This window comes from Microcaecilia unicolor, chromosome 5 (genome assembly GCF_901765095.1).
Source record: "Microcaecilia unicolor chromosome 5, aMicUni1.1, whole genome shotgun sequence".
Lineage (NCBI taxonomy): Eukaryota > Metazoa > Chordata > Amphibia > Gymnophiona > Siphonopidae > Microcaecilia > Microcaecilia unicolor.
The window spans coordinates 84183153-84207784 of record NC_044035.1 but is presented as its reverse complement, the minus strand read 5'-3'; the positions used below and the strand labels follow the sequence as shown (position 1 = coordinate 84207784).

Here is a 24632-nt window from a genome sequence, read left to right as displayed (position 1 = left end):
GCACACTCTGACCTAGTTAGCAGGGGGGGAAAGCACCATGGGAGTAGAGCCCAGTACCCTACACCCACCACAATGCATTGCTAATGTGACTCTGCAGGGCACCTAACAGAAAAGGTGTCACACTCACCCGAGAGCCACATCGCAACCAGGGAAAGGCTGTCGGAGGATACAACACATTCTGCTGTCATGGAGGTGGGTACGGCATTTGAGGCTGGCATACAGGCTGGCAAAAAAGGTTTTTAGTTTTAATTTTTTAGTTTGGAAGGGGATTGGTGACCACTGGGGGAGTATGGGGAGGTCATCCCCCATTCCCTCCAGTGGTCATCTGGTCAGTTGGGGCACCTTTTTGAGGCTTGGTCGTGAAAATAAAAGGACCAAGTAAAGCCGGCAAAATACTGCTTAACGCCACTTTTTTTTTCCATTATCGGCGAAAGCCAGCCATCTGGTAGCCATGCCCATGCCTGCTCATGTCCTGCCTTCGCTAATCTACCGACACGCCCCCCTTGAACTTTCGCCGGCGAAGCGACGGGAAAGCAGCGATGCTGTCAAAAATGCCGCTTTCAATTATACCGATTTTGCCGCTTTTAAGAAATCGCCGGCCATCTCCCGATTTGTGTTGGAAGATGGACGGCGATCACTTTCGATTATAAGCTGGATAATGTACATAAGTATAGGCACTTATAGACAGATGATCAAAAGCCCCATGCTGTTCCAAACAGTGCTCTAAAAATAGCGCTGGAACAGCGCGGGGCTTTACCGGACCTATGATCAGAGATAATTGCATTCAAATTTAAGCACATAATTCTCTCTAATCATGGGGTAGAAGTCCGGGAGACAATCCTCCTGCACTTGTTTGACAGATCTGGGCTGTCAAAAGCCCAGACCTGTCAAACACAGGGGCTAGAGGTCCATGGGACCACCAGACCCCAACTACACCCACCTGAGCCAAACGGAATGGGGGCTGGAGGTCCAGTCCCCCAAACCCCTCCTGACACAGGTCTCCAACCCCCCTGACCACCCCCAGCATCCCTCTGATGTCCCTGGTGTCCCAGTGGGTCGCAGGTAAGTAAGGAACCCCGACTCGACCTGATGCACCCCTCCCCCCGACACAGGTCCAGGGGTGGCTGGAGATCCGGTGGGTCTCTAGCCCTCCAACCCCTGCTAGCTTCCCACTGATGTCCCTAGTGGGCTGCAGGTAAATCTCCCCCCCCCCCCAACCTGGTGGTTTAGCGGCTCTTCCCCACCCCCCTACCTGCAGTTGGAGAAGGGAGATGGCCTCCGTCCTCTTCCATCGGTGCTGCCTGCAAATTGGCAGTGCCTAGCCCTGCCCAGTGCATCCTGGGATGTGCTGGGGTGGGCTTCACAACTTATATAGGTTTGCTGCAGGTTTGCCGCAGCCAGCAGGCCAATCTTTGGCCCACTGGTTGCTGATCATTGGGGATGAATAGGTTTAGTATGCATTTGCATGCTACTTGCGCTAAGAGCCCTATTTTGCATGCATTTGCATGCTAGTTGTGTTCAGAGCCCGCAAGTATGTTGTTTCACGCGCTCGGGGGTTCTGATCATAGGGCGGTAGCAAATGCAGGCACTAGTATGGTGCTAAAAGCTTCTAGCAGCTGCGTTTGCTTCTGATCATCGGCCCATAAGTTAAGCAATTGTCCTTTTACAGTAGGACACTGAGTTTAGGAAGCAACGTCTATTTGAAAAATGCACCCCTTTGTATGTTTAATGAAGTTCTGCAGTTTTAAGAAGTTCTAATGCTGCGTCATTTTTGCAATAATGTTAATGTAGCTCCAGATATGAAAGTGCGTCTCTGCAGTGTTAAATCAATCATTCAGTCATGTGGAATCTTCTGCCCCACCTACCATAAAAAACCAAAATGGGCAGCTGAACTCCTGTATTTCTTCCATTTCTATTCACCTCCAGTCTCAAGTCATCTCTCTCAAAATTTCATAAATCTTGCCCAGCTGCCTCCTGCTGATGAAGATCTCTAAAACTTTTTTTAAGGGGTTGGTCAGGTGGTCAGGGTTTGCATATCTTATCGGCATGGATGAAGTGGACAGAAGCCATGTGTTAATCCTTGGGGTCAGGAGGAGGGTCTCTGAGACCCTAAAAGCACACTTTAAATTCCTAGAAAGCTAAAGTTTGGCTTTGGTAGATGATGGTTTCAGACTGGGAGACCTCTGGTTATTTTTTTTAGGAAGGGGTCTTTCTCAGATGAAAGTCCTTGTAATTGAAGAGCACTTTTCCAAAACTCACACAGACCATTCCTTGGTGAAGACCAAAGCAAAGAATTAATTTAATCTTTCTGCTATAGCTTTGTCCTCCCAGAGTGCCCCTTTTATCTCTTGGTCATCTATCAGTCCAACTGATTCTTTTGCCGGCTTCTTGCTTTTAATATGCTTTAAAAAAAACTTTTTACTATGTTTTTTGCTTCCAATACAGTCTTTTTTTTTTTTTTTCAAAGTCCCTCTTTGCCTTCCTTGTCAGCGCTTTGCATTTGACTTGCCATTCCTTATGCTGTTATTTTTTGTTGTTGTTTTTGTTACATTTGTATCCCGTGCTTTCCCACTCATGGCAGGCTCAATGTGGCTTATATGGGGCAATGGAGGGTTAAGTGACTTGCCCAGAGTCACAAGGAGCTGCCTGTGCCTGAAGTGGGAATTGAACTCAGTTCCTCAGGACCAAAGTCCACCACCCTAACCACTAGGCCACTCCTCCATTCACTTGGATCCTTCTTCTATTTTCTGAAGGATTTTCTGTTAGCGCGAATAGCTTCCTTCAACTCACTTTTTAACCATGTTGGCTATCGTTTGGTTTTTCTTCCTCCTTTTTTAATACACAGAATATATTTGGCCTGGGCTTCCAGGATGATATTTTTGAACAGCATCCATGCCTGATGTAAATTTTTGACCTTCGCAGCTGCTCCTCTTTTATTTTTTTCCACCGTTTTATCATAGGCTCCTTTTTGAAAGTTAAATCTAACGTATTGGATTTCCTGTGTGTACTTACTCCAAAGCCGATATCAAATCTGATCATATTATGATCACTGTTATCAAGCGACCCCAGCGCCATTACCTCCTGCAGCAGATCATGTGCTCCAGTAAGGACTAGATCTAGAATTTTTCCTCCTCTTGTTGGCAACTGTACCAGCTTCTCCATAAAGCAGTCCTTGTTTTCATTAAGGAATTTTACCTCCCTAGCATGCCCTGATGTTACATTTACCCAGTCAATATCAGGATAACTGAAATCACCCATTATTGCGTTGCCATGTTTCTTAGCCTCCCTAATTTCTGATAACATTTCTACATCTGTCTGTTCATCCTAGCCAGGTGGACAGTAGTACACTCCTATCACTATCCTTTTCCCCTTTACACTTGGAAATTCAATCCCCAGGGATTCCAAGATATGTTTTGTTTCCTGCAGAATTTTCAGTCTATTTGATTCAATGCCTTCCTTAACATACAATGCTACCCTCCACCAATTTGATTCACCCTATCACTACAATATAATTTGTACCCTGGTATGACAATGTCTCACTTGTTATCGTCCTTCCACCAGGCCTCAGAGATGCCTATTATATCTAATTTTGTATTTAGTGCAATATATTCTAATTCTCCCATCCTATTTCTTAGGCTTCTGGCATTCACATATAGACATTTCAAACTGTTTGTTGTTCCTATTTACATCTTAGCAGTTGACAGTGTTAATTTGCAATCTTTTGTTTGCTTTTTATTTAAAGACACCAGATCTACTATGGTCTGTATTGCAACCTCGCTACCGGGATACCCTATCTTCCCTGTTTTGGTGAGATATCTTTGAAAGATACCTTGTTCTGAACCATGCATTGTGGAACAACTTTCAGCCTTCCCCCAGGTTCTAGTTTAAAAGCTGCTCTATCTCCTTTTTAAATGCAGATGCCAGCAGCCTGGTCACACCCTGGTTAAGGTAGAGCCCATCATTCCAGAATAGGTTCCCTCTTCCCCAGAATGTTGCCCAGTTCCTTACAAATCTAAAACCCTCCTCCCCGCACCATCGCCTCATCCACGCATTGAGACTCCAAAGCTCTGCCTGTCTCTTGGGCCTTGTGCGTGGAATGGGGAGCACTTTGGAAAATGCTATCCTAGAGGTTCTGGATTTGAGCTTTCTACCTAAGACCCTAAATTTGGCTTCCAGAACCTCTCTCCCACATTTTCCTATATCATTGGTACCTATATGTACCAAGACAGCCGGCTCCTCCACAGCACTGTCTAAAATCCTATCTAGGTGACGCGTGAGGTCTGCCACCTTCGCACCAGGCAGGCAAGTGACCAGGTGATCCTCACGTCCACCAGCCACCCTGCTATCTATATGCCTAATAATCAAATCACCAACTACAACAGCCCAGGGGCGTAGCTATGGGTGCCCAATCTCGGCCTGGGCCCGCCCAGTCTTTTGGGACCCTCACCTACCACGACGAAAATGACTTCGTTTTTTTGCCCGCAGCGGCCAGCGGACGTAAAAGCAGCAAGCAGCGAGCCAGTCTCGACTCCGCGTCCTTCGCTTCCTGCCCTCTCAGCATCCCGCCTGCCTGAAAGGAAATGACATCAGAGGAAGGCGGGACGGCACAGAGAGAGGGCAGGAAGCGAAGGACGGAGTCGAGACTGGCTTGCTGCTTGCTGCTTTTAAGCTGCAACTTCGGGAGTGGAAGTGAGCCAGCCAGAAAGAAGCGATTTGGTTTCCACTCTTCCGCGCAGCCATCGCCGTTCGCTCAAAACACAGGGCAAGCAAACCTGTGAGCTGCTGCATCCACTTTGTCGTTCTTTTGAGGGGGGGGGCAGGGGAGATGTCAGATAAAATGGGGAAGGGGATTAAAATAAACAGGATGGGCAGGGGAGAGAGGAGAATTGCCAGACAACAGGGATTGATGGAGGGGGCAAGGGAGAGAGGAAATTTGCTGGAGATGGATGGAGGAGAAGGCAGGGGAGAATGGAGAGTTGCTGGACGGAGCGGAGGGCAGGGGAAGGGGAAGGAGGAGAATTGCTGGACATGGCTAGGTGGAGGGAAAAGGGGAGAGAGGAAATTGGCTGGAGATGGATGGATGGAGAAGAGGGCAGGGGAGAATGGAGAGTTGCTGGACGGAGCGGAGGGCAGGGGAAGGGGAAGGAGGAGAATTGCTGGACATGGCTAGATGGAGGGAAAAGGGGAGAGAGGAAATTGGCTGGAGATGGATGGAGGAGAGGGCAGGGGAGAATGGAGAGTTGCTGGACGGAGCAGAGGGCAGGGGAAGGAGGAGAATTCCTGGACATGGATGGATGGAGGGAAAAGGGGAGAGAGGAAATTGGCTGGAGATGGATGGATGGAGGGGAGGGCAGAGGAGAGAGGAGAATTGCTGGACGGCGCGGAGGGCAGGGGAAGGAGGAGAATTGCTGGACATGGATGGATGGAGGGGAAAGGGGAGAGAGGAAATTTGCTGGGTATGGATGGATGGAGGGGAGGGCAGAGGAGAGAGGAGAATTGCTGAACATGGATGGATGAATGCAGAGGACAGAGGACATTTGCTGGATATGGGTGGATGGAGGAGAGAGCAGGAGAGAATGGAGAGTTGCTGGATGGATGGAGGGAAGGGAGAGAAGTCAGGGAGGAGATGCGCATGGATGGAGGGGAGGGAAGAGAGGAGAAATGCTGGACATGGATGGAGTGGAGGGCAGGCAAGAGAAGGAAAAATGTTGGACAAGGATGGAGGGAGGGAAGACAGGAAGTAGAATCACATGGATGGAGGGGAGTAAGGAGAAATGCTGGATATGGATGGAGGGAAACTGCTGAGTTTAAGGGCTGGTTTGGAACATGTTGAGGGCAGATACTAAAACTCGAGGAAGGATAGGGACAGGGCTACAGATGGTAGACAGGACACATAGGACACAGGAGATGGTGGACATGATGAGAGAAAAAATATCAGATGGAAAGAAGACACTGCATAAAACAGAAGACACTGGGACCAAAGCGAATAGAAAAACTAAATGATCAGACAGCAAAGGTAGAAAAAAGTATTTTATTCAGAATTTATTAATTGGAATATGTCAGCTTTTGGAAATGTGAATCTGTGATATTTTGCATGTAAGTTTCAATTTTTCTGGTATTGCTGCATGCTGAGTCTGACTTCTTGAGTTAACTTTCCAGTTCAGTATTTTGGCTTCATATTTTTTGATTTCTAGTTCCTTGTGTCATGTCTGTTGTGTCATGTGTTTTTCATGTGTGATCAAGGTGCAGTATTCTGCTAGCATGTAGTATTTGCAGCCCTTTTTGTTTTGCTTTTTTTTTTTCACGAAGTAGTGTATTGGTGTTTTAGAGCCTAGTGTAATTACAGTTCTGCCTTTTCAAGCATAAGGTTGTAGCTCGTCCTGTCCTTGGAATTAGTGCTGTTATGGTTTAGTAAGGATATGAGTGTGTTTTTGCACAAGTTTGTGTATAGCATTTTGCAGTGGAGAGATTGTGGGATAATGTAATTATATTTAAAAATATCAATTTTTCCATTAAGTATGTATGTGGTTATACTGATGCAGGGTAGCTGTTGGGCATCAAGTGAATTCTAAGGCATTATTTTGTAGGATCCCAAGAGACGCTACTCAAACTTATATAGACAGTGCGTGCCCACCCATATTAGCTCTGGGCCCACCCAAAATCTCAGGTCTGGCTACGCCACTGCAACAGCCATCCTAACCCTTCCCTCCTGAGCAGAAACTCCTGGAGACACATTCTCGTTGTGAGAGGATATTGCATCCCATGCTGGGCTGGTCCTGGCTACAGGATTACTTCCAGCTGCACTGGGGTGATACTCTCCTTTTAAAAGACCTCCCTCCACCATGGCAGTATAGGGGCTGCCAGACTGGAGGTGGGACTTCTCTACAACGTCCCTGTAGGCCTCCTCTATGTACCTTAGGCCACATGTGGCAGATTGAGTGTACAGCTATGGAAAGAAGGATGTTGATTGTAGTGTAGAGTGGGAGGAATGGATGATTTGATCTAAATTCTGTGATAGATTTAACTTTCCTGGATGACTGATATTAAAACTTATAGTGGGCAAAATATCAGTCTGTGTTTATTAAATCATTGACCTTTATTAAAATTTTTTTTTTTTAACTTGCAGTTAGCTCTAACCATTGTTCAGTCTACCTCTGAAAGCCATGATGCATTGTTGACAAAAAACACTTCCAGACAGGCCGGTCTGAAAAGGAGGATTTTTAAAAGAAACATTGAATGCCCTCAAGATGAATATTTTGCGGGCAGCCACTGTTGCAAAATGTGCCACAAAGGTAGGTTTCTCAGCTATATTTTTATGTATGTTTGATAAAAGAATAGATTATGGAAGACAGGAGAATAAAAATGATACTGCATATTAAAAATGTTTGCCATAAAGTAGATCTATGAGAATTAAATTCGAAATCATATCACTCTGTATATTACATCGGGTTTCAGAAAGTTTGACAAATATAATTACAGTCTATTATCAAGCCATAAGTTAGAATATACATAGGCAATACAATTGTGTTTGTATGTTTCAGCGAATCCTTAGTGAACAGAACCTGGCACAGCCTTTACATAGAACAAGGTTAATACTCAATCCCATGGATTCTATATAGTGCAGCTAGAAATCAACGCCAAAATCCAGGCGGATTCTATAAGAACGCTCATAACTTAATTGGCTTAACAAGCTAAATAGTGTTGATAACAGCACTTAATAAGCAATAACGAGCACTAATTAGCAATAATTAGAATTTACCTGCACAACTCACTAAGCTTATTTTATAATGCACTGTGCCTAACTTCTAACGCGCACAGACAAAAAGGGGCATGGTTATGGGCATTTCGAGGGTGTTCTGAAATTTACGCACGTAGTTATAGAATATGGCCCTCTGTGTCCAAATCTACACTCCGGGATTTACTCCATATTTTCGTTGGTGTAAATGGATGCACATAGTTTTAGGCACTGGGATATCAACTATGCATATTTTATATACTGCGCCTAAATCTAGGTGCCGCTTATAGAATATGCTCAGGCAAAAATGTTTTCCCCGCATATTTTTTAGGCACCATATATAGAATCCCCCCTATGGGGGTAATATTCAACCGATAGCAGTCAAGAGTTTTTTTAAGCACTAATTGCTGACAGCCAAATTAGAGCCAAATATTCAATGCTGGGCCATGTCTAGGCATCAGTATTGAATATCCGGGCATGATTGACCCGGAGCCAGCTGCCTGCACTTATGTGGGGTCCCCAGAAGGGGATCTGTCAGATCCCCCCCCCCCCCCCCCCACAAACCCTTCATGGCTGATCCTTCTTGGAAACTCCCCCCCCCCCCCCCAAACCGGTGCTACATTCAAACACCTCCTTCCCCCAATTCCAATCTTCCCCCCCCGGGCTAATCCTTCTTGCAAATTTCCACTCTTTACCAATCCCAATCCCACCTCAAGCCTACCTGGCTTGCAAATTCCCTCCCCTGCCTTGATTCCTATCCACTCTGCTCACCTGTCCCCAACCCATCCTTCCTCCAGTCCCCACCACTCCTGGGATTTACCTGGAAGTAGTACTTGTTACTGTAGTGGGATTGGGCAGGAGTGCTCCCTTTCTGCTCTTGCCTCATTGGCACTGAGAAGGAAAATAAGACAAATGAGCTTTAGTCATTTTGAATGTTTTGTTTTTCATATAAAATGGGCAACCTTTTGACTTCAAAACATTATAAAGCCCATTTTAGAGATGTCGAGGTTGAGTTGTACTCAATTTCCCCTGTGGAGGATGTGGAGTCTTTTGTAAAATACTAGACTCTGACAAATACAAGGGTATTTGCAGACACTTCAACACTTCCAATGAGAGCAGCCATTCTAAAAGAAAAAGAACTCAAGATAAAGAGAGCAACCCAGGCTGTTCAGTGAGCATTGTTACAGCCAAAAACATCACAGGTTTCTGGCTGCAGCAACACATATGGGGGGGAATTCTATAAATGGCTCTTAAACTTTGGTAGATACAACACAAAGTAAAGGGTGACTTATGACTCTGAAGACGGGAGTAGTAAATGCACAATCTTCATTAAGGCAACAAAAGTAAAACTCGTCAAGGGTCCGTGTTTCGGCAGAATTGCCGCCTGCCTCTGGTGTCCCAAGACTGTATAAAAACATATATAAAATGTTTTTAAATTGTTAAACACATGGTAAAAAAATACGTAATATATAAGTGTATAAGTAATGCCACACTAGGAAAAGACCAAGGGTCCATCGAGCCCAGCATCCTGTCCACGACAGCAGCCAATCCAGGCCAAGGGCACCTGGCAAGCTTCCCAAACGTACAAACATTCTATACATGTTATTTCTGGTATTGTGGATTTTTCCCAAGTCCATTTAGTAGCGGTTTATGGACTTGTCCTTTAGGAAACCGTCTAACCCCTTTTTAAACTCTGCCAAGCTAACCGCCTTCACCACGTTCTCCGGCAACAAATTCCAGAGTTTAATTATGCGTTGGGTGAAGAAAAATTTTCTCCGAATTGTTTTAAATTTACTACACTGTAGTTTCATCGCATGCCCCCTAGTCCTAGTATTTTTGGAAAGCTTGAACAGACGCTTCACATCCACCTGTTCCACTCCACTCATTATTTTATATACCTCTATCATTTCTCCCCTCAGCCGTCTCTTCTCCAAGCTGAAAAGCCCTAGCCTCCTTAGTCTTTCTTCATAGGGAAGTCGTCCCATCCCCGCTATCATTTTAGTTGTCCTTCGCTGCATCTTTTTCAATTCTATATCTTTCTTGAGATGCGGCGACCAGAATTGAACACAATACTCAAGGTGCGGTCGCACCATGGAGCGATACAACAGTATTATAACTTCCTCACACCTGTTTTCCATACCTTTCCTAATAATACCCAACATTCTATTCGCTTTCCTAGCTGCAGCAGCACACTGAGCAGAAGGTTTCAGTGTATTATCGACGACAACACCCAAATCCCTTTCTTGGTCCATAACTCCAAACGTGGAACCTTGCATGATGTAGCTATAATTCAGGTTCTTTTTTCCCACACGCATCACCTTGCACTTGCTCACATTAAATGTCATCTGCCATTTAGCCGCCCAGTCTCCCAGTCTCGTAAGGTCCTTCTGTAATTTTTCACAATCCTGTCGTGAGTTAACAACTTTGAATAACTTTGTGTCATCAGCAAATTTAATTACCTCACTAGTTACTCCCATCTCTAAATCATTTATAAATATATTAAAAATCAGCAGTCCTAGCATAGACCCCTGAGGAACCCCACTAACTACCCTTCTCCATTGTGAATACTGCCCATTTAACCCCACTCTTTGTTTCCTATCCTTCAACCAGTTTTTAATCCACAATAGGACATTTCCTCCTATCCCATGACCCTCCAATTTCCTCTGTAGCCTTTCATGAGGTACCTTGTCAAACGCCTTTTGAAAATCCAGATACACAATATCAACCGGCTCCCCTTTGTCCACATGTTTGTTTACTCCTTCAAAGAATTGAAGCAAATTGGTCAGGCAAGATTTCCCCACACAAAAGCCATGCCGACTTGGTCTCAGTAATCCATGTCCTTGGATGAGCTCTGTAATTTTGTTTTTGATAATAGCCTCTACCATTTTCCCCGGCACCGACGTCAGACTCACCGGTCTATAATTTCCCGGATCTCCCCTGGAACCTTTTAAAAAAATTGGTGTTACATTGGCCACCCTCCAATCTTCCGGTACCACGCTCGATTTTAAGGATAAATTGCATATCACTAACAGTAGCTCTGCAAGCTCATTTTTCAGTTCTGTCAGTACTCTAGGATGAATACCATCCGGTCCAGGAGATTTGCTACTCTTCAGTTTGCTGAACTGCCCCATTACGTCCTCCAGGTTTACCGTGAAATCAGTAAGTTTCTCCGACTCGTCCGCTTGAAATACCATTTCCGACACTGGTATCCTACCCAAATCTTCCTCGGTGAAGACCGAAGCAAAGAATTCATTCAATCTCTTCGCTACGTCTTTATCTTCCTTGATCGCCCCTTTTACCCCTCGGTCATCCAGCGGCCCAACCGATTCTTTTGCCGGCTTCCTGCTTTTAATATACCAAAAAATTTTTTGCTATGTTTTTTTGCCTCTAATGCTATCTTTTTTTCGTAATCCCTCTTGGCCTTCTTTATCTGCGCCTTGCATTTGCTTTGACACTCCTTATGCTGCTTCTTGTTATTTTCAGATGGTTCCTTCTTCCATTTTCTGAAGGCGTTTCTTTTAGCCCTATTAGCTTCCTTCACCTCACTTTTCAACCATGCTGGCTGTCTTTTGGACTTCCGTCTTTCTTTTCTAATTCGCAGAATATGTTTGACCTGGGCCTCCAGGATAGTATTTTTGAACAGTGTCCATGCCTGTTGTACAGTTTTTACCCTTTTACACCTTATATATATTTTTTGATTTTTTGTATTTTTTTCTTTTGTGTATTCATATTATATATTTTTTACCATGTGTTTAAAAATATGCTAAAAAATACATACCCCCTGTTTACAAAGCCACGCTAGTGGCTGTGGTGCGCTAATGCCGACACAACCCATTCACTTTGAATGGGCTATGTTTGCATTGACACATGGCTTAGTAAACAGGGGTATTAATATGAACACATAATAGAAAAAAATAAAAAAATATATTAAAATATAAAAAATGCAAAAGGTACTCATATTATGTATTTTTTGCCATTTGTTTATTTAATAATTTCTCCTGTTTTCCTTTTGGATCTTAAAAAATTTGGTGCCAGAAATAATCGCTGCTAAGCACCATTCTATAAAGGGCACACACCCTCCCATGCCCCTCCAGTGGCTATGTCCCCTTTTGGGTTGCATGCTATGGGATTTGGGCGTCCAGCGTTATAGAATAGCATGCATGGTGCCAATTAATGTCAATAATTGGTTAACTTTGTTATTGCTCATTAATGACTCGTTAGCCAATTAAGTTGCATCTTGGATTGGCGTTCTACTTTGGGCACCATATATAGAATCCAGGGGGTAGTGGGCCCCAAGTCAGGCCTGTTGTCTGTTAAAGGGCCAGTGGTGGGATCAAGTTACTCCCCAATCTTCCTGAACTTCTGGCTCTTAACAGGGGTCTCCTGTGTGTCTTCGGTGGAGGAGAGGTGTGATCCCTCGATGCTTGTGCTCCATTTGCGCTCAGATATAAAATGGCGCCTTTGAACCTCTAGCGATAGTCTTACAGTACTGCTGGGTTCATGCTATCAAATAATGGGTGCTAGGTGGTCAGAGGCATCATTTTGCACCCAGCACTAATGGGGCAGGACCATCGAATACCAGGGAAGCCCCCAGTAAGAATAGATTGTAAGCTCTGTCAAGCAGTGGTGTTACCGGAAATAATTTAAATGTTCTTAATATCCATTAAAAATGTTACAAAATTGTCACAGTCCTAATATGATATTTAAGAACAAGGAGCAGGGGAATATTTTAAGAGCACTCGCTAAAATTTCTCCACCACTTACCTACAAGGTAAGAATGATTTACAATTGCAAGAATACAAGGAATTAAATGCTATATGCTTGTAATTTCACTAGCAGGTACTGCAAGATTTAAAAGTATGTACTCAGAGTATGGCACTAAATTTTAAAAGTGACCATACGCTATCAGTATAACTTTAAAAGGTACCATATACTCAGAACACAAAGAGACTATATTGTTAGCTTCAAAAGGGTTTATTTATTGCAAACGAGTGATAGCTTTTAAAAGGATCTTAGAGAATTTGTGCATAAAATAGAACAAAGTAACAGGTCCAAATCTTAAGGTTATAGGTTAACTTACAGTCCTTGTTACAAGCATGCTGTGGTCCAGCTGATTGATGAGCACATGGTCAGGAGCAAGGCATCAGCAGATCCCAAAGAGAGCAGCAGGTCCCAAGAGGAGGCAGGTCCCAAGAGAGAGAGAGCTGGGCTGTTTCCAGGCTTTTTATAATGTTCCCCGAGTCCTGGACATTGAAGCTTGCAGAGGATCTTGGGTATTGTAGTTTGCAAGGGGTCACATGCCATCAGCCCTTTGTCTTTACATGTGCTGAAGTCTTATCTGAAGGGGGCGGAGCACTGAGTCCTCTGTGGCAAGTGGTTTATGGCTTCCTGTTTATTCTTTCATTCTGAGTCAATAGCTGGAGTTATACCTTCCCAGACTCTGTCTGCTTCAGTGTTTTGTTCTCTAGAGATGTCTTGGTGACCCTCCCAGCCAGCTTTTGTCTCTGTTAAGGGTTTGTAATTGACTGGCCCTGCTGTCAGAGGGTCCCAGGAAAAAGGGGAAAGAAGGTATTGAAATGCAGTTTCAATAAATCTTTTAAAAGCTGCACTTTTATATTGGTATATCTGATTCAGCATAATCAATAATCCTGATAATTTAAACTGATACCATTACAGTGGCTGTCTCGTATGTATTTTTGTACAGTGTAGTAGTAGTAATAGTGGTGGTAAGAGCTGGAGGGTGGGGGGAGCAGAAGGTGCAGACTTTTACTACAGATGTTGGGAGAGGTCCAGTAGGTATGTATAATATCAGGAGATTTTTTTTCGGGGGGTGGGGGGGGGGGGGGGGTATTTGGTTTTGCACGACCCCTTGATTTAGATCTGAAATCTGAATTGGGAGCTGGTGTTTGTATGTGCTTTGAGGCAGGTGCAAAAGCTGATGCCCATGTTTTTATCAAATATACATGCCTATTTTTGTGGCATGCCCAAGTCACACCTCTGCTATGCCCCCCTTAAATCCCTGTATCCTGGGGGATATACATGTGCAAATAGTGGCTTTCTAAATTTGTACTTTATGCAAGCTAGCTTCAAAAATGACCTCCCATGACTACTGAAACCGGTTATGTAGTCAGAGTTTTCAAAATTTGAATACTCTAAATATAGATAATTCAGAATTAAAACGATTATCGGTGAAAACTGATTTGCCGATTTGTATTCTTTAATATTCTTATTGAATATACCTAGAATATATAAATTAGTTGATCCTGTTGTTATTCTATCCTGGTAAAGGATTGAAGTGCTTGTTCGATCTAGATCAGTGGTTCAGATCCTGATGGCTTAATATGGCCTGAACTGGAGTATTATGTAGAAATATGATAGAATAGATTTATTTTCATTATTCGGAGCTAAACACATAGGTGTTGAAATACATTATGTAGGAAAAATAAATATATGAGCCCTAGTTTTAAAATAGAGATTTCTTATAATGAATTGTCTTTGATCATAATGGTATGCTGTCTAATTTTTTAAACATATAATTTTATAGGCACATATTTAAATTCAAGTTGTGTGGAGGCCCATGGTGAACCAGATTGTCAACCATGCATAAGAGGGAAAGAGTACATGGACCATCCAAATCATTTAATACGGTGCGAACGGTGCAGTTCCTGTGACCATGGACAAGGTTTGTTTTCAAAAACCATTATCAGTCCCAGAACACATACTAGTATTGATGGATAGTATAAACTAAGAAAGAGTTGGAAGGCATTTTGGAAGCAACCTGTATGAACTGCAGGTGATACTATTTCTTGGACTAACTCAATATATTTCTGACCTGGACCCATGTGAATTTGAATTTTAAACTCCAGAGCGTTGACCTGTTCCACTCTTTCATGATTTATAGACCTCGGTCATATCTCCAAGCTTAAACAGCCCTGACCACTTTAGTCTTTCCTTAACAGGGGGTTGGTTCATCCCCTTTATCATTTTGGTCAACTTTCTTTGCATCTTTTCTAATTTCACTGTATCTTGAGATGTAACCAGAATTGCAGGCAGTATTCAATATGATATTCTCTGTTTTATTCTGCATCCCTTTCCTAACAATTCTTAAGTAGAGAGGTGTGGTAGCCGTGTTAGTCCACTCTTAAAGGTTATCAATAGAAATCAAACAAAATAAAATATGGAAAAGAAAATAAGATGATACCTTTTTTATTGGACATAACTTAATACATTTCTTGATTAGCTTTCGAAGGTTGCCCTTCTTCCTCAGATCGGAAATAAGCAAATGAGGTAGCAGATAGTATATATAAGAGAAACATCAAAGCATTACTTTGACTGTCTGACAGAGTGGGAGGGTAGGGGTATGCATGGGGATCTGGGTTTTCTAAATCATTATAAAACATAAAGCTGTATTTCTCTGTTTATTTCTCTGTTTATTACCCTCCTCTCACCTACCAACACCCATTCTGTTAGAATATCAATGAAATGCTTTGATGTCTCCATGCATACCCCCACCCTCCCACTCTGTCAGACAGTCAAAGTAATGCTTTGATGTTTCTCTCATATATACTATCTGCTACCTCATTTGCTTATTTCCGATCTGAGGAAGAAGGGCAACCTTCGAAAGCTAATCAAGAAATGTATTAAGTTATGTCCAATAAAAAAGGTATCCTCTTATTTTCTTTTCCATGTTTTATTTTGTTTGATTTCTATTGATAACCTAACAATTCTTAACATTCTGTTTTGCTTTTATTACCAAGAAAGGGATCTGGGTGTCATCGTCGATAATACACTGAAACCTTCTGCTCAGTGTGCTGCTGATGCTTGGAAAGTGAATAGAATGTTGGGAATTATTAGGAAAGGTATGGAAAACAGGTGTGAGGATGTTATAATGCCGTTATATCGCTCCATGGTGCGACCGCACCTTGAGTATTGTGTTCAATTCTGGTCGCCACATCTCAAGAAAGATATAGAGGGGCATAATCGAACGGAAACGCCTATCTCCATGGGCGTTTATCTCCGAGAACGGGTCCGTGAAGGGGCGGGCCGAACCGTATTTTCGAAAAAATGGACGTTTTTGAGCTGGGCGTTTGTTTTTTTGTAGCGATAATGGAAACTAAAAATGCCCAGCTCAAAAACGTCCTAATCTGAGCCATTTGGTCGTGGGAGGGGCCACGATTCATAGTACACTCGCCCCCCTGACATGCCAGGACACCAACTGGGCACCCTAGAGGCCAGTGCGGTGGACTTCAGACAACGCTCCCACATGCATAGCTCCCTTACCACGGGTGCTGAGCACCCAACCCCCCTCCCCCAAAACCCATTACCCACAAATGTACAACACTACCATAGCTCTTAGGGGTGAAGGGGGCACCAACATGTTGGTACAGTGGGTTTTGGAGGCCTCCCATTTACCAGCACAAGTGTTACAGGTGGGGGGGGGGATGGGCCTGGGGCCACCTGGCTGAAGTGCACGGCGGTACCCACTAAAAGTGCTCCAGAGACCTGCATACACGCAGGCCTCTAGGACTTGTTGCTGCTGTATAACATTGGCACACCAGTTGACACCTGAAGACTAATCTCTCCGAAAACGTCCTTTATTGGAATAACCGTGTTTACTCACAGTTATCTGAAGATCAGAGGTTGTGCCCCACTGGCAACGAGTCTCCCTGGTACTGAGATGAGCAGTAGGTCAGAGCTGGCAGAATGCTGTACAATGCCCTCTTTCAGCCACATTCAAGGGAAGAACTAAGTTCTGTAACGTGGCTAACACGGGAAAGGGAACTAAAACTGGCTTACAAAAATGGCCACTGCTGCATGGACTACAACAGGAAACACAACAGGGCACACTCTGACCCAGTAGGCAGGGGGAAAAGCACCATGGGAGAAGAGCCTGCCAACTACCAACATCGTAAGACTGTAACACAAGCTAATGAAATCACGGAGCCCAATACCCTACACCCACCACAATGCAATGCTGATGTGACCCTGTAGTGCACCCGAGAGCCACATCTGACCCAGGGAAAGGCTGTCACAGGATAGAACACATTCTGTTGTCATGGAGGTGGGTACGGCATTTGAGGCTGGCATACAGGCTGGAAAAAAAGTTTTTAAAGTGGGGTTTTTTTGGTGGGAGGGGGTTAGTGACCACTGGGGGAGTCCGGGGAGGTCATCCCCGATTCCCTCCAGTGGTCATCTGGGCAGTTGGAGCACTTTTTTGGGACTTGTTTGTGAAAAAAAAGGGTCCAAAAAAAGTGACCCAAAATCGCGGTAAAAACGCCTTTTTTTCGATTATCAGCTAAAGACGCCCATCTCTCCTTGTCTGATAACCACGCCCCAGTTCCGCCTCCACCACGCCTCCGACACGCCCCCGTCAACTTTATTCATTTCCGCGATGGAGTGCAGTTGGAAACGCCCAAAATCGGCTTTCGATTATACCGATTTGGGCGCCTTTGCGAGATAAACGTCTATCTCCCGATTTAGGTCGCACTATAGGCGTTTTTCTCTTTCGAAAATAAGGATAGTGGAATTGGAAAAGGTGCAGCGAAGGGCGACTAAAATGATAGTGGGGATGGGACGACTTCCCTATGAAGAAATACTAAGGAGGCTAGGGCTTTTCAGCTTGGAGAAGAGACGGCTGAGGGGAGACATGATAGAGGTATATAAAATAATGAGTGGAGTGGAACAGGTGGATGTGAAGCGTCTGTTCACGCTTTCCAAAAATACTAGGACTAGGGGGCATGCGATGAAACTACAGTGTAGTAAATTTAAAATAAATCGGAGAAAATGTTTCTTCACCCAATGCATAATTAAACTCTGGAATTTGTTGCCGGAGAACGTGGTGAAGGCGGTTAGCTTGGCAGAGTTTAAAAAGGGGTTAGATGGTTTCCTAAAGGACAAGTCCATAAACCGCTACTAAATGGACTTGGGAACAATCTACAATTCCGGGAATAACATGTATAGAATGTTTGTACGTTTGGGAAGCTTGCCAGGTGCCCTTGGCCTGGATTGGCCGCTGTCATTGACAGGATGCTGGGCTCGATGGACCCTTGGTCTTTTCCCAGTGTGGCATTACTTATGTACTTATGACCAACACTGTACCTTGAGTGAAGGATTTCAATGTATTGTCCTTGATGATGCCTAGATCCTTTTCCTGGGTGGTGACTCCTAGGGGGTAATTTTTATAAAGTAATTTTTGTGTGTGTGTGTGGCAATATAAGTATTTAAATTGCTCTTATGGATTTGTGTATTTTTACTGTAGGCCTTGCTGGGTCGCAGTTTGGGTAGAACACAGGCAGAATCATGAAGTATGCATATGGATTATAAATTATCTTAATTTATGTGCTTACTTTAATACTCTAAATATCAAAACAACTGATATCCCAAAGTCACTAACTATACCACAAACCTCAGTGGTGTCACTCACTGATTCGTGTATTAATTCAGCGAGAATTATACACCCACCTCCTCATCTGTATATGGTAGTGAATTTCTAATATCAAAAGGCGAGGGGCTGCCGGAGGACAGGTCCTGCTTACACTTCGAGGGAAGGAGGCCGGGGGGGAGGGGGACGTGGAACTCGGAGGGGAGTGGAGGGAAGGAGGGGGGGGGGCGTCCTGCAACTTGGGAGGGGGGCATCTTGCAACTTGAAGGGCAGGGGGTGTCTTGCAGCTTGAAGGGGAGGGGGCCGTGTAATTTGAAGAGCAGGGGAGGGGGGCCCCTGCAACACGAAGGGGAGGGGGGCCTGGAACTCGGAGGAGACGGAGGGAGGGAGGGGGGCTGGAACTCGGACGACAGAGAGGGACAGAGGGAGGGAGGAGGCCATGGAACTCGGAGGGGAGGGGGGCTGGAACTCGGACGGCAGACAGGGAGAGAGGGAGGGAGAGAGGGAGGTAGGGAGGGAGGGGGGGCACGAAACCTTGCTAGCGCCCGTTTCATTCACTTGTGCACATTAAATTTCATCTGCTGTTGTCTCTGTTTTGTATGGTTCTCCTGCAATTTCTCACAGCTTGCCTGTGATTTAACAACTTTGAATAATTTTGTATTATCTGCACTGGCACTATCCAGAAGGTAGCTGAATATACTCAGATCATTTCAAAGCCTGCCTTTGCTCCACTCCAAATCTGGGCCCATATTATATGGATAGCATTGGGTCATTTGGTCAGTTGCTATTTGTTTGATCTTTAAAAAGAAAAATACACGGAGAGTGAGGTTATACATTCACCAGCAGCCAGTGAATATATAACTTCATTTGAATATGTCCAAAGGAGGCCCGTTATTACAACAATTGCTTCGGAACTAATTAAAGATTCCGTACTATTGATTTTGCATTTCAGGCTTGGAAGTGTTCGAAAACTGTACTGAAGTTCAGAATACAAAATGCCAATGTATGAAGAGCTATTTCTGCAACTCCACTGCGGAATGTCATAGACACTGTCAACCATGTGATAAGTAAGTAAGAACTGCAGTTTTAAGCGCTAAACACATATAGCCGTCTATTTATTACATAGGAAGCTCATAAGGAGGATATAGATTCAGTTTACTTCCAGTGGATTCCAGAAAGGGAACTTTCCAAACAAATGCTCATCTGCTTTTAATATTAAAGTTGTAGTAAACTTCTGAATATTGTCAGGCATGGGTTTCAGGGTTATCCACTTATCTTTATTTACTTTTTATTTCCAACCTAATGGAAGTTGAAAAACTTATACAAAAGGAATTAAGAATGTTGGTTTGTCTGTCTGGGGTCAAATTAATTCTTGGAAAACTTAACGGAGTGGGATGAAACTTGGCATGAGGGGAAAAAAAAACCAGTAAAAAGATACAAGTTTGGAAAATGAGACAAAAAGAAATAATCCCCACCTCCCATCAAAAAATATGTCCAAATGCATTTCTGTGAGAGAAGGAGTTCCAGATTATGTAGCATTGAAACTTGGGGCCCTGTTTACTATGCAACACAAAAGGGCACATTAGCGTTTTTAGCATGCACAAAAGATTAGCATGCTCTTAAACGTCTAGGTATTGACTCCACCTCTCCAGGGGCGGGATCAGTGCTCTTAAGGTGGGCCAGGCAAGTTAGAGAGGGACTTTTCTTAAGGGTGAGATAAATATGCATGCATTGCCTCCATTGTATACAGATTTATCTCATGCATATTCATTGTGGGTATCCTGAAAACTTGATTGGCTAGGTGTGTCTACAGGATTGGGTTGAGAACCTCCTGCTCTAAATTCACATGTTCAAAGGGTAAATGCACATGCCCAGTTATACAATTTTCCTTTATGTATTTTGAACCATCTTTGTTTAATACTTGTTTTTCTTACAGAGTATTTATTTCTTGTATTTAGCTCATGCCTTTTCAGTAGTTGCACAAGGTAAGGTACTATAGGTATTACCTAATTACTGACACACAAAACTTTTACAAGGGCAGCTTGTCAACTCATAGTGGTCTGAGATTTGAGTACATAACTGATTATTACTTAGAGTTTACTTCTGCCAAGAAATGGAATTCTGGTGCACATAAACTGTTGGAAAAATATTTGCAACTATTTATTCTATATATTCTAAAAATGGATAGCTATAATTCAGAATTTCTTAACAGAAGATAATCTTTTCTAAATATATATATATATATCTTTTACATTTTTCTCCAAGATGTGAAAATGGAGTTGAACATGAATGCACACCTACCCACAATACTGTCTGTAAAGTTAAAGGTAACTTTTCCACTTTGCTTTGCTTCTGCTGGTATATGACATGATAAAAGCAGGAGATGATTTTCATCAGTAGGAAGAGAGACTCTGGGATGAGGAACTGACCAAAGCTCAGGGATAAGGCAAGAAAGTCAAAGTATAGGAGACCCCGAGCACCCAAATGAGGACAATGTGGTTGTCACCCTGAAGCAACTGTCCTCCTCCTCAGGTGCTGTTGGCTGCTGGCGGCCACCGAGATCTGGCTGCAGAAGGTTGGCACTTGGTGCGGTATCGGACACAATAAAAATGTTGTCACGAAGGCAGTTACAACTGAACACACTCACAAAAGGATGGCTGCTTAAAGGATGGTCGCTTTGGAAACCAGAGCAGGCCATAGCAAAAGCCAAGTCTGGATAAAAAAAAAAAAAACAAGAAGCAACAGGGACTCGTGATCAAGAGAGTAGCAGGAAAACAAAAAGATCAGGCAACACGTAAGTACAGACTAGAGCAGTGGACAGGCAAGGCTTAAGTCAGGGTCACTTTTACGTATGGTCAAAGGGGCAGCTGTCCCAGGCCCAACTTAACCCATTAGTGCCCAACGTTCCCATATGGTGGCTTATTATGGGAACATTGGGCACAAATGGATTTACAGAAGGCACATAGATAAAAGAGACCCTGAGTGCAGGACCCATTCTGGTCCAGCATCTTGTTTTTCTCCTCTCCCCTTTACTGGTCAAGCAGCTTCCTTCCCTCTCTTCACTTATCTCCCTTGGTCTAGCGTCTTCCTTACCTTCCCCCTCCCCCCCAGCTTCACTGCTTCCTGGTGAAACAAAAAAATGATATAAAGGTGCATAGCTGCTGTGTAGGCTGCACTGCTTCTGGCTCTACTGGTCTTGTGCTCTTTTTCATGTGGAATTCTTTTTTCTGAGGGGCAGGACTGGCATAACCAGCAGCAGCATAACCTAGACAGTAAATATGCATCTTTAACACATTTACATGTTAGCAGTTATGCCAGCTCTATGGCTGGTGTTAAACTGCTCAAAATCATACAACAGGAGAATGAAAATGTCCCCAAACTTAAAAAAGAGAACCAACCACACACCTCAGTGAGGGACAAGAAAGAACTTTTTCTTTTTTGTAATTTTTAAAATAATGACAAATCTTTATACATATAAATACAGAACACAGTTATCAATATATAAGTCAGAGTTCTTCCAGACAAGGAGGAAAACGCCTCAAAAACAAGCCCCTCCCACAGATGTAAATGGGATAAGGGCTACAAATTCATCATCACAGGCGCTCCAAAAACCTCCTAATCACAATCACCGGACAAGCGAGGTGGACATATGACCGTTGAATTGGTTGATTGAATTGCTGTGGTCCTGAAGCAGCGCAATGTGAAACGGGACCCGTTGACCACAGTTGAATCACGGTCTGGGAGGAGACAGTTTGCAGCCTGCCGAAGTTAAGTAAAACTTTACAGCTTACCTGGCAGAGCACTTTTGTTGTTTAGTATTAAGAAAAAAAACTTTTTCAAAAAATATTTTAAAATTAGGAGGTTTTTGGAGCGCCTGTGATGATGAATTTGTAGCCCTTATCCCATTTACATCTGTGGGAGGGGCTTGTTTTGAGGCGTTTTCCTCCTTGTCTGGAAGAACTCTGATTTATATATTGATAACTGTGTTCTGTATTTATAAGTACAGTTATTGAATGGAACCAGTTCCCTTTTGATATTTTTAGTTTAAATCTTTATACATATACACCCACACTATTTATACTATATTATAATGGAGGAATAGGACCTCAGTAGCGGTATAAGCCATGGGAATCAGTGGCTTAACTCACTTTACAACGTTTTCAATCATTGGTCCAAAAACGTGAAAGAGCTTGAGCAATTCTGCCAAGAAGAATGAGCAAAAGCTGATGGAGGCTACACCTAAGGAACACCAGAGAAGTAGACGATGACACGATGACGTCCACATGAGGAGTAGTGACTTAAAGTAACAATATTGTTTTTTAATTATGTTGTATGACTTTGATTTGATTGACATTTTCAATATATATGTATTTTATGCATTTTTTATGTATAGTTTTTTTTGTGATTCCTGAAGCAGTGACTGTACCTGCTGAAACACAGCCCCATGTCGGGTCTCATCCTTGTGCTTTAATAAAGTTACTTTGAGTCACTACTCCTCATGTGGAAGTCATTGTGTCATCCTCTTCGCCTGGTGTTCCTTGGATTTCCATAGAGACTTTTTTTCCTGTTTCTGCTTCAGACATTGGAGGCTACACCTAAACCATTCCTGGCTGTTACTGATCTGAAAATACCTTCCAGCAAATTTAGAGTCAAGGGTGTGAAGACTTGTGTAGTCAGGGCTTTTTGCTTTCTTATTCTTAATTAGTGTAGTTTATCATTCTGGTTGATTATTCACTTACGTACATATTTCAGAACGAAGTACAGTGCAATAAATTAAAATGACTTTTTAGGTTGTTTCATTCATTATTCTTTTATGTAGAAAGTGTAGAGTATGTTGTGTAGATTAGTGAAACAAACTCCTGCTATCGTATTTTGAATTGTATTGTTTTTTGGACAACAGAATGTGAAAAAAGTGCAAGGATGAGAAGACTTTTGGAATCTTAAGTGAACATGTTGTTCTTGAATAAAAACAAGCGACACTTTGTTTTACAGAAGGAAGAAACTTGGGTTGGATAGCTGTGCCTGTGATCCTCATAGTAATAATCCTTGGCGTTATCTGTAAGTTCAATTTTTGCATGGTATCTGGTGTCTTAGTTATGAGTGGACAGAGTAGCAGAAACACAGTTTGTGAAACCATGTGTTTTGCATTGTTTCACAGGTATTTACAGGAATAAACACAGTATTACAGAAGACACCTCCAGACACAGAAATGATACAAATCCAGAAGTAAATAGTTTATCATTCTGCCATCAGAAGTTTGTGCACAATGCACCCATAGTATTTTGCCATTACTGATTCTCTGATATGTTCTCTCTCTTTCCTTAGGAAGTTGAGCTTCTGCCTGATGGTATGAAATTGCATCTATGTATCTTCTCATAACGTTTCTGATCATATTCAGTTAAAGATGTTGTCACATTCTGAGGCGATTGAGAGAACTTGGAAAGTGAAGAATGTCAAATTTAAAAGGAAAAGAAAATAAATATAGGAGAAGCCAGACATATTGGGGAAAGATTTCAGAAGTACCCACATGAATGCAAAGTCAGTGGGGACTTTTACTAAAGTTCTTTATGCCGGTTTTTAATTGAAAAATACAAAAATACTTTTTCTTTTTGAAAACTATCCTGAGAAAATGTAGCCACAGAATTTGCACCTGCGTTTTTCTGTGGTTACTTTTTTCCTTGAACTAGTGGGGGAAATTCTGTATACGGCACCTTTAAAACTTGGCGCCATAAAACCATGCGGCTAGCGGGATTCTATAAACTACGCCTAAAGTTAGATGTTGTTTATAGAATACGCTCATGCACCATTCTTGCACCTAAGGTTTAGGTGCACCCATTTAGGCCACCTAAAAGCAGGCCTAAATACCTGCACCTAAGTTAGGCGCAGATTGGGTGTATTCTATAATAGTGCGCATAGTTTTCTGAAATGCCCACAAGCTGCCCATTCCAAGCCCATGGCCACGCCCCCTTTTCAACTGTGCACATTAGAATTTACGCACACCACGTTATAGAATACACCAAAGTTGTTTGTGTAAATGTCTTGTTAATCAACTAAGTTGTGCACACATTATTTGACCGTGTTGCCAAATTAGTGTGCACTACTTAAGACGTCATTTATAGAATTTGAGGGACTGTTCACAGCTTTGAAACTGCCAACCTGTTACTTGCTTAGAAGTACATGTGCTGTTCATCCTTCATGGATATTTGAAGCCAGGTAAGAACTGGGTTTCAGAGTACCAATTTACTGGGTAAATGATGTTTGGACATTTGCCATTGCTGTAAAATACTAGATTTCAAAGAAAAAATGCATAGAAAGAATGCCTTATTATATACTTCCTTTTAGCTTTCGGCTTTGAGTTGCAACATCTTGGCTACCTTTTCAACCTCAAAATAAATTGATGCCCTTGGATTTTTGATGCCATTTTATTTTAATCATAAGGGGACCTTTTACTAAAGGGCGTTAAGCCATTAATGTGCGGTTAATATGCAGAAACAAGTTACTGCATAAATGCTTTTT

The 24632-nt window shown here is 42.9% G+C and overlaps 1 protein-coding gene across 1 annotated transcript in view; it reads left to right on the top strand.

Moving 5' to 3' along the window:
* Window positions 1–24632, top strand: part of FAS (Fas cell surface death receptor) — a 69389-nt gene that overhangs the window by 42050 nt on the left and 2707 nt on the right. The window contains exons 2-8 of the mRNA XM_030204825.1: window positions 7127–7292; window positions 14280–14417; window positions 19069–19183; window positions 20382–20443; window positions 23109–23174; window positions 23275–23342; window positions 23442–23463. Coding sequence (XP_030060685.1) covers window positions 7127–7292; window positions 14280–14417; window positions 19069–19183; window positions 20382–20443; window positions 23109–23174; window positions 23275–23342; window positions 23442–23463 — 637 coding nt within the window. The remainder of the gene's footprint in view (window positions 1–7126; window positions 7293–14279; window positions 14418–19068; window positions 19184–20381; window positions 20444–23108; window positions 23175–23274; window positions 23343–23441; window positions 23464–24632) is intronic.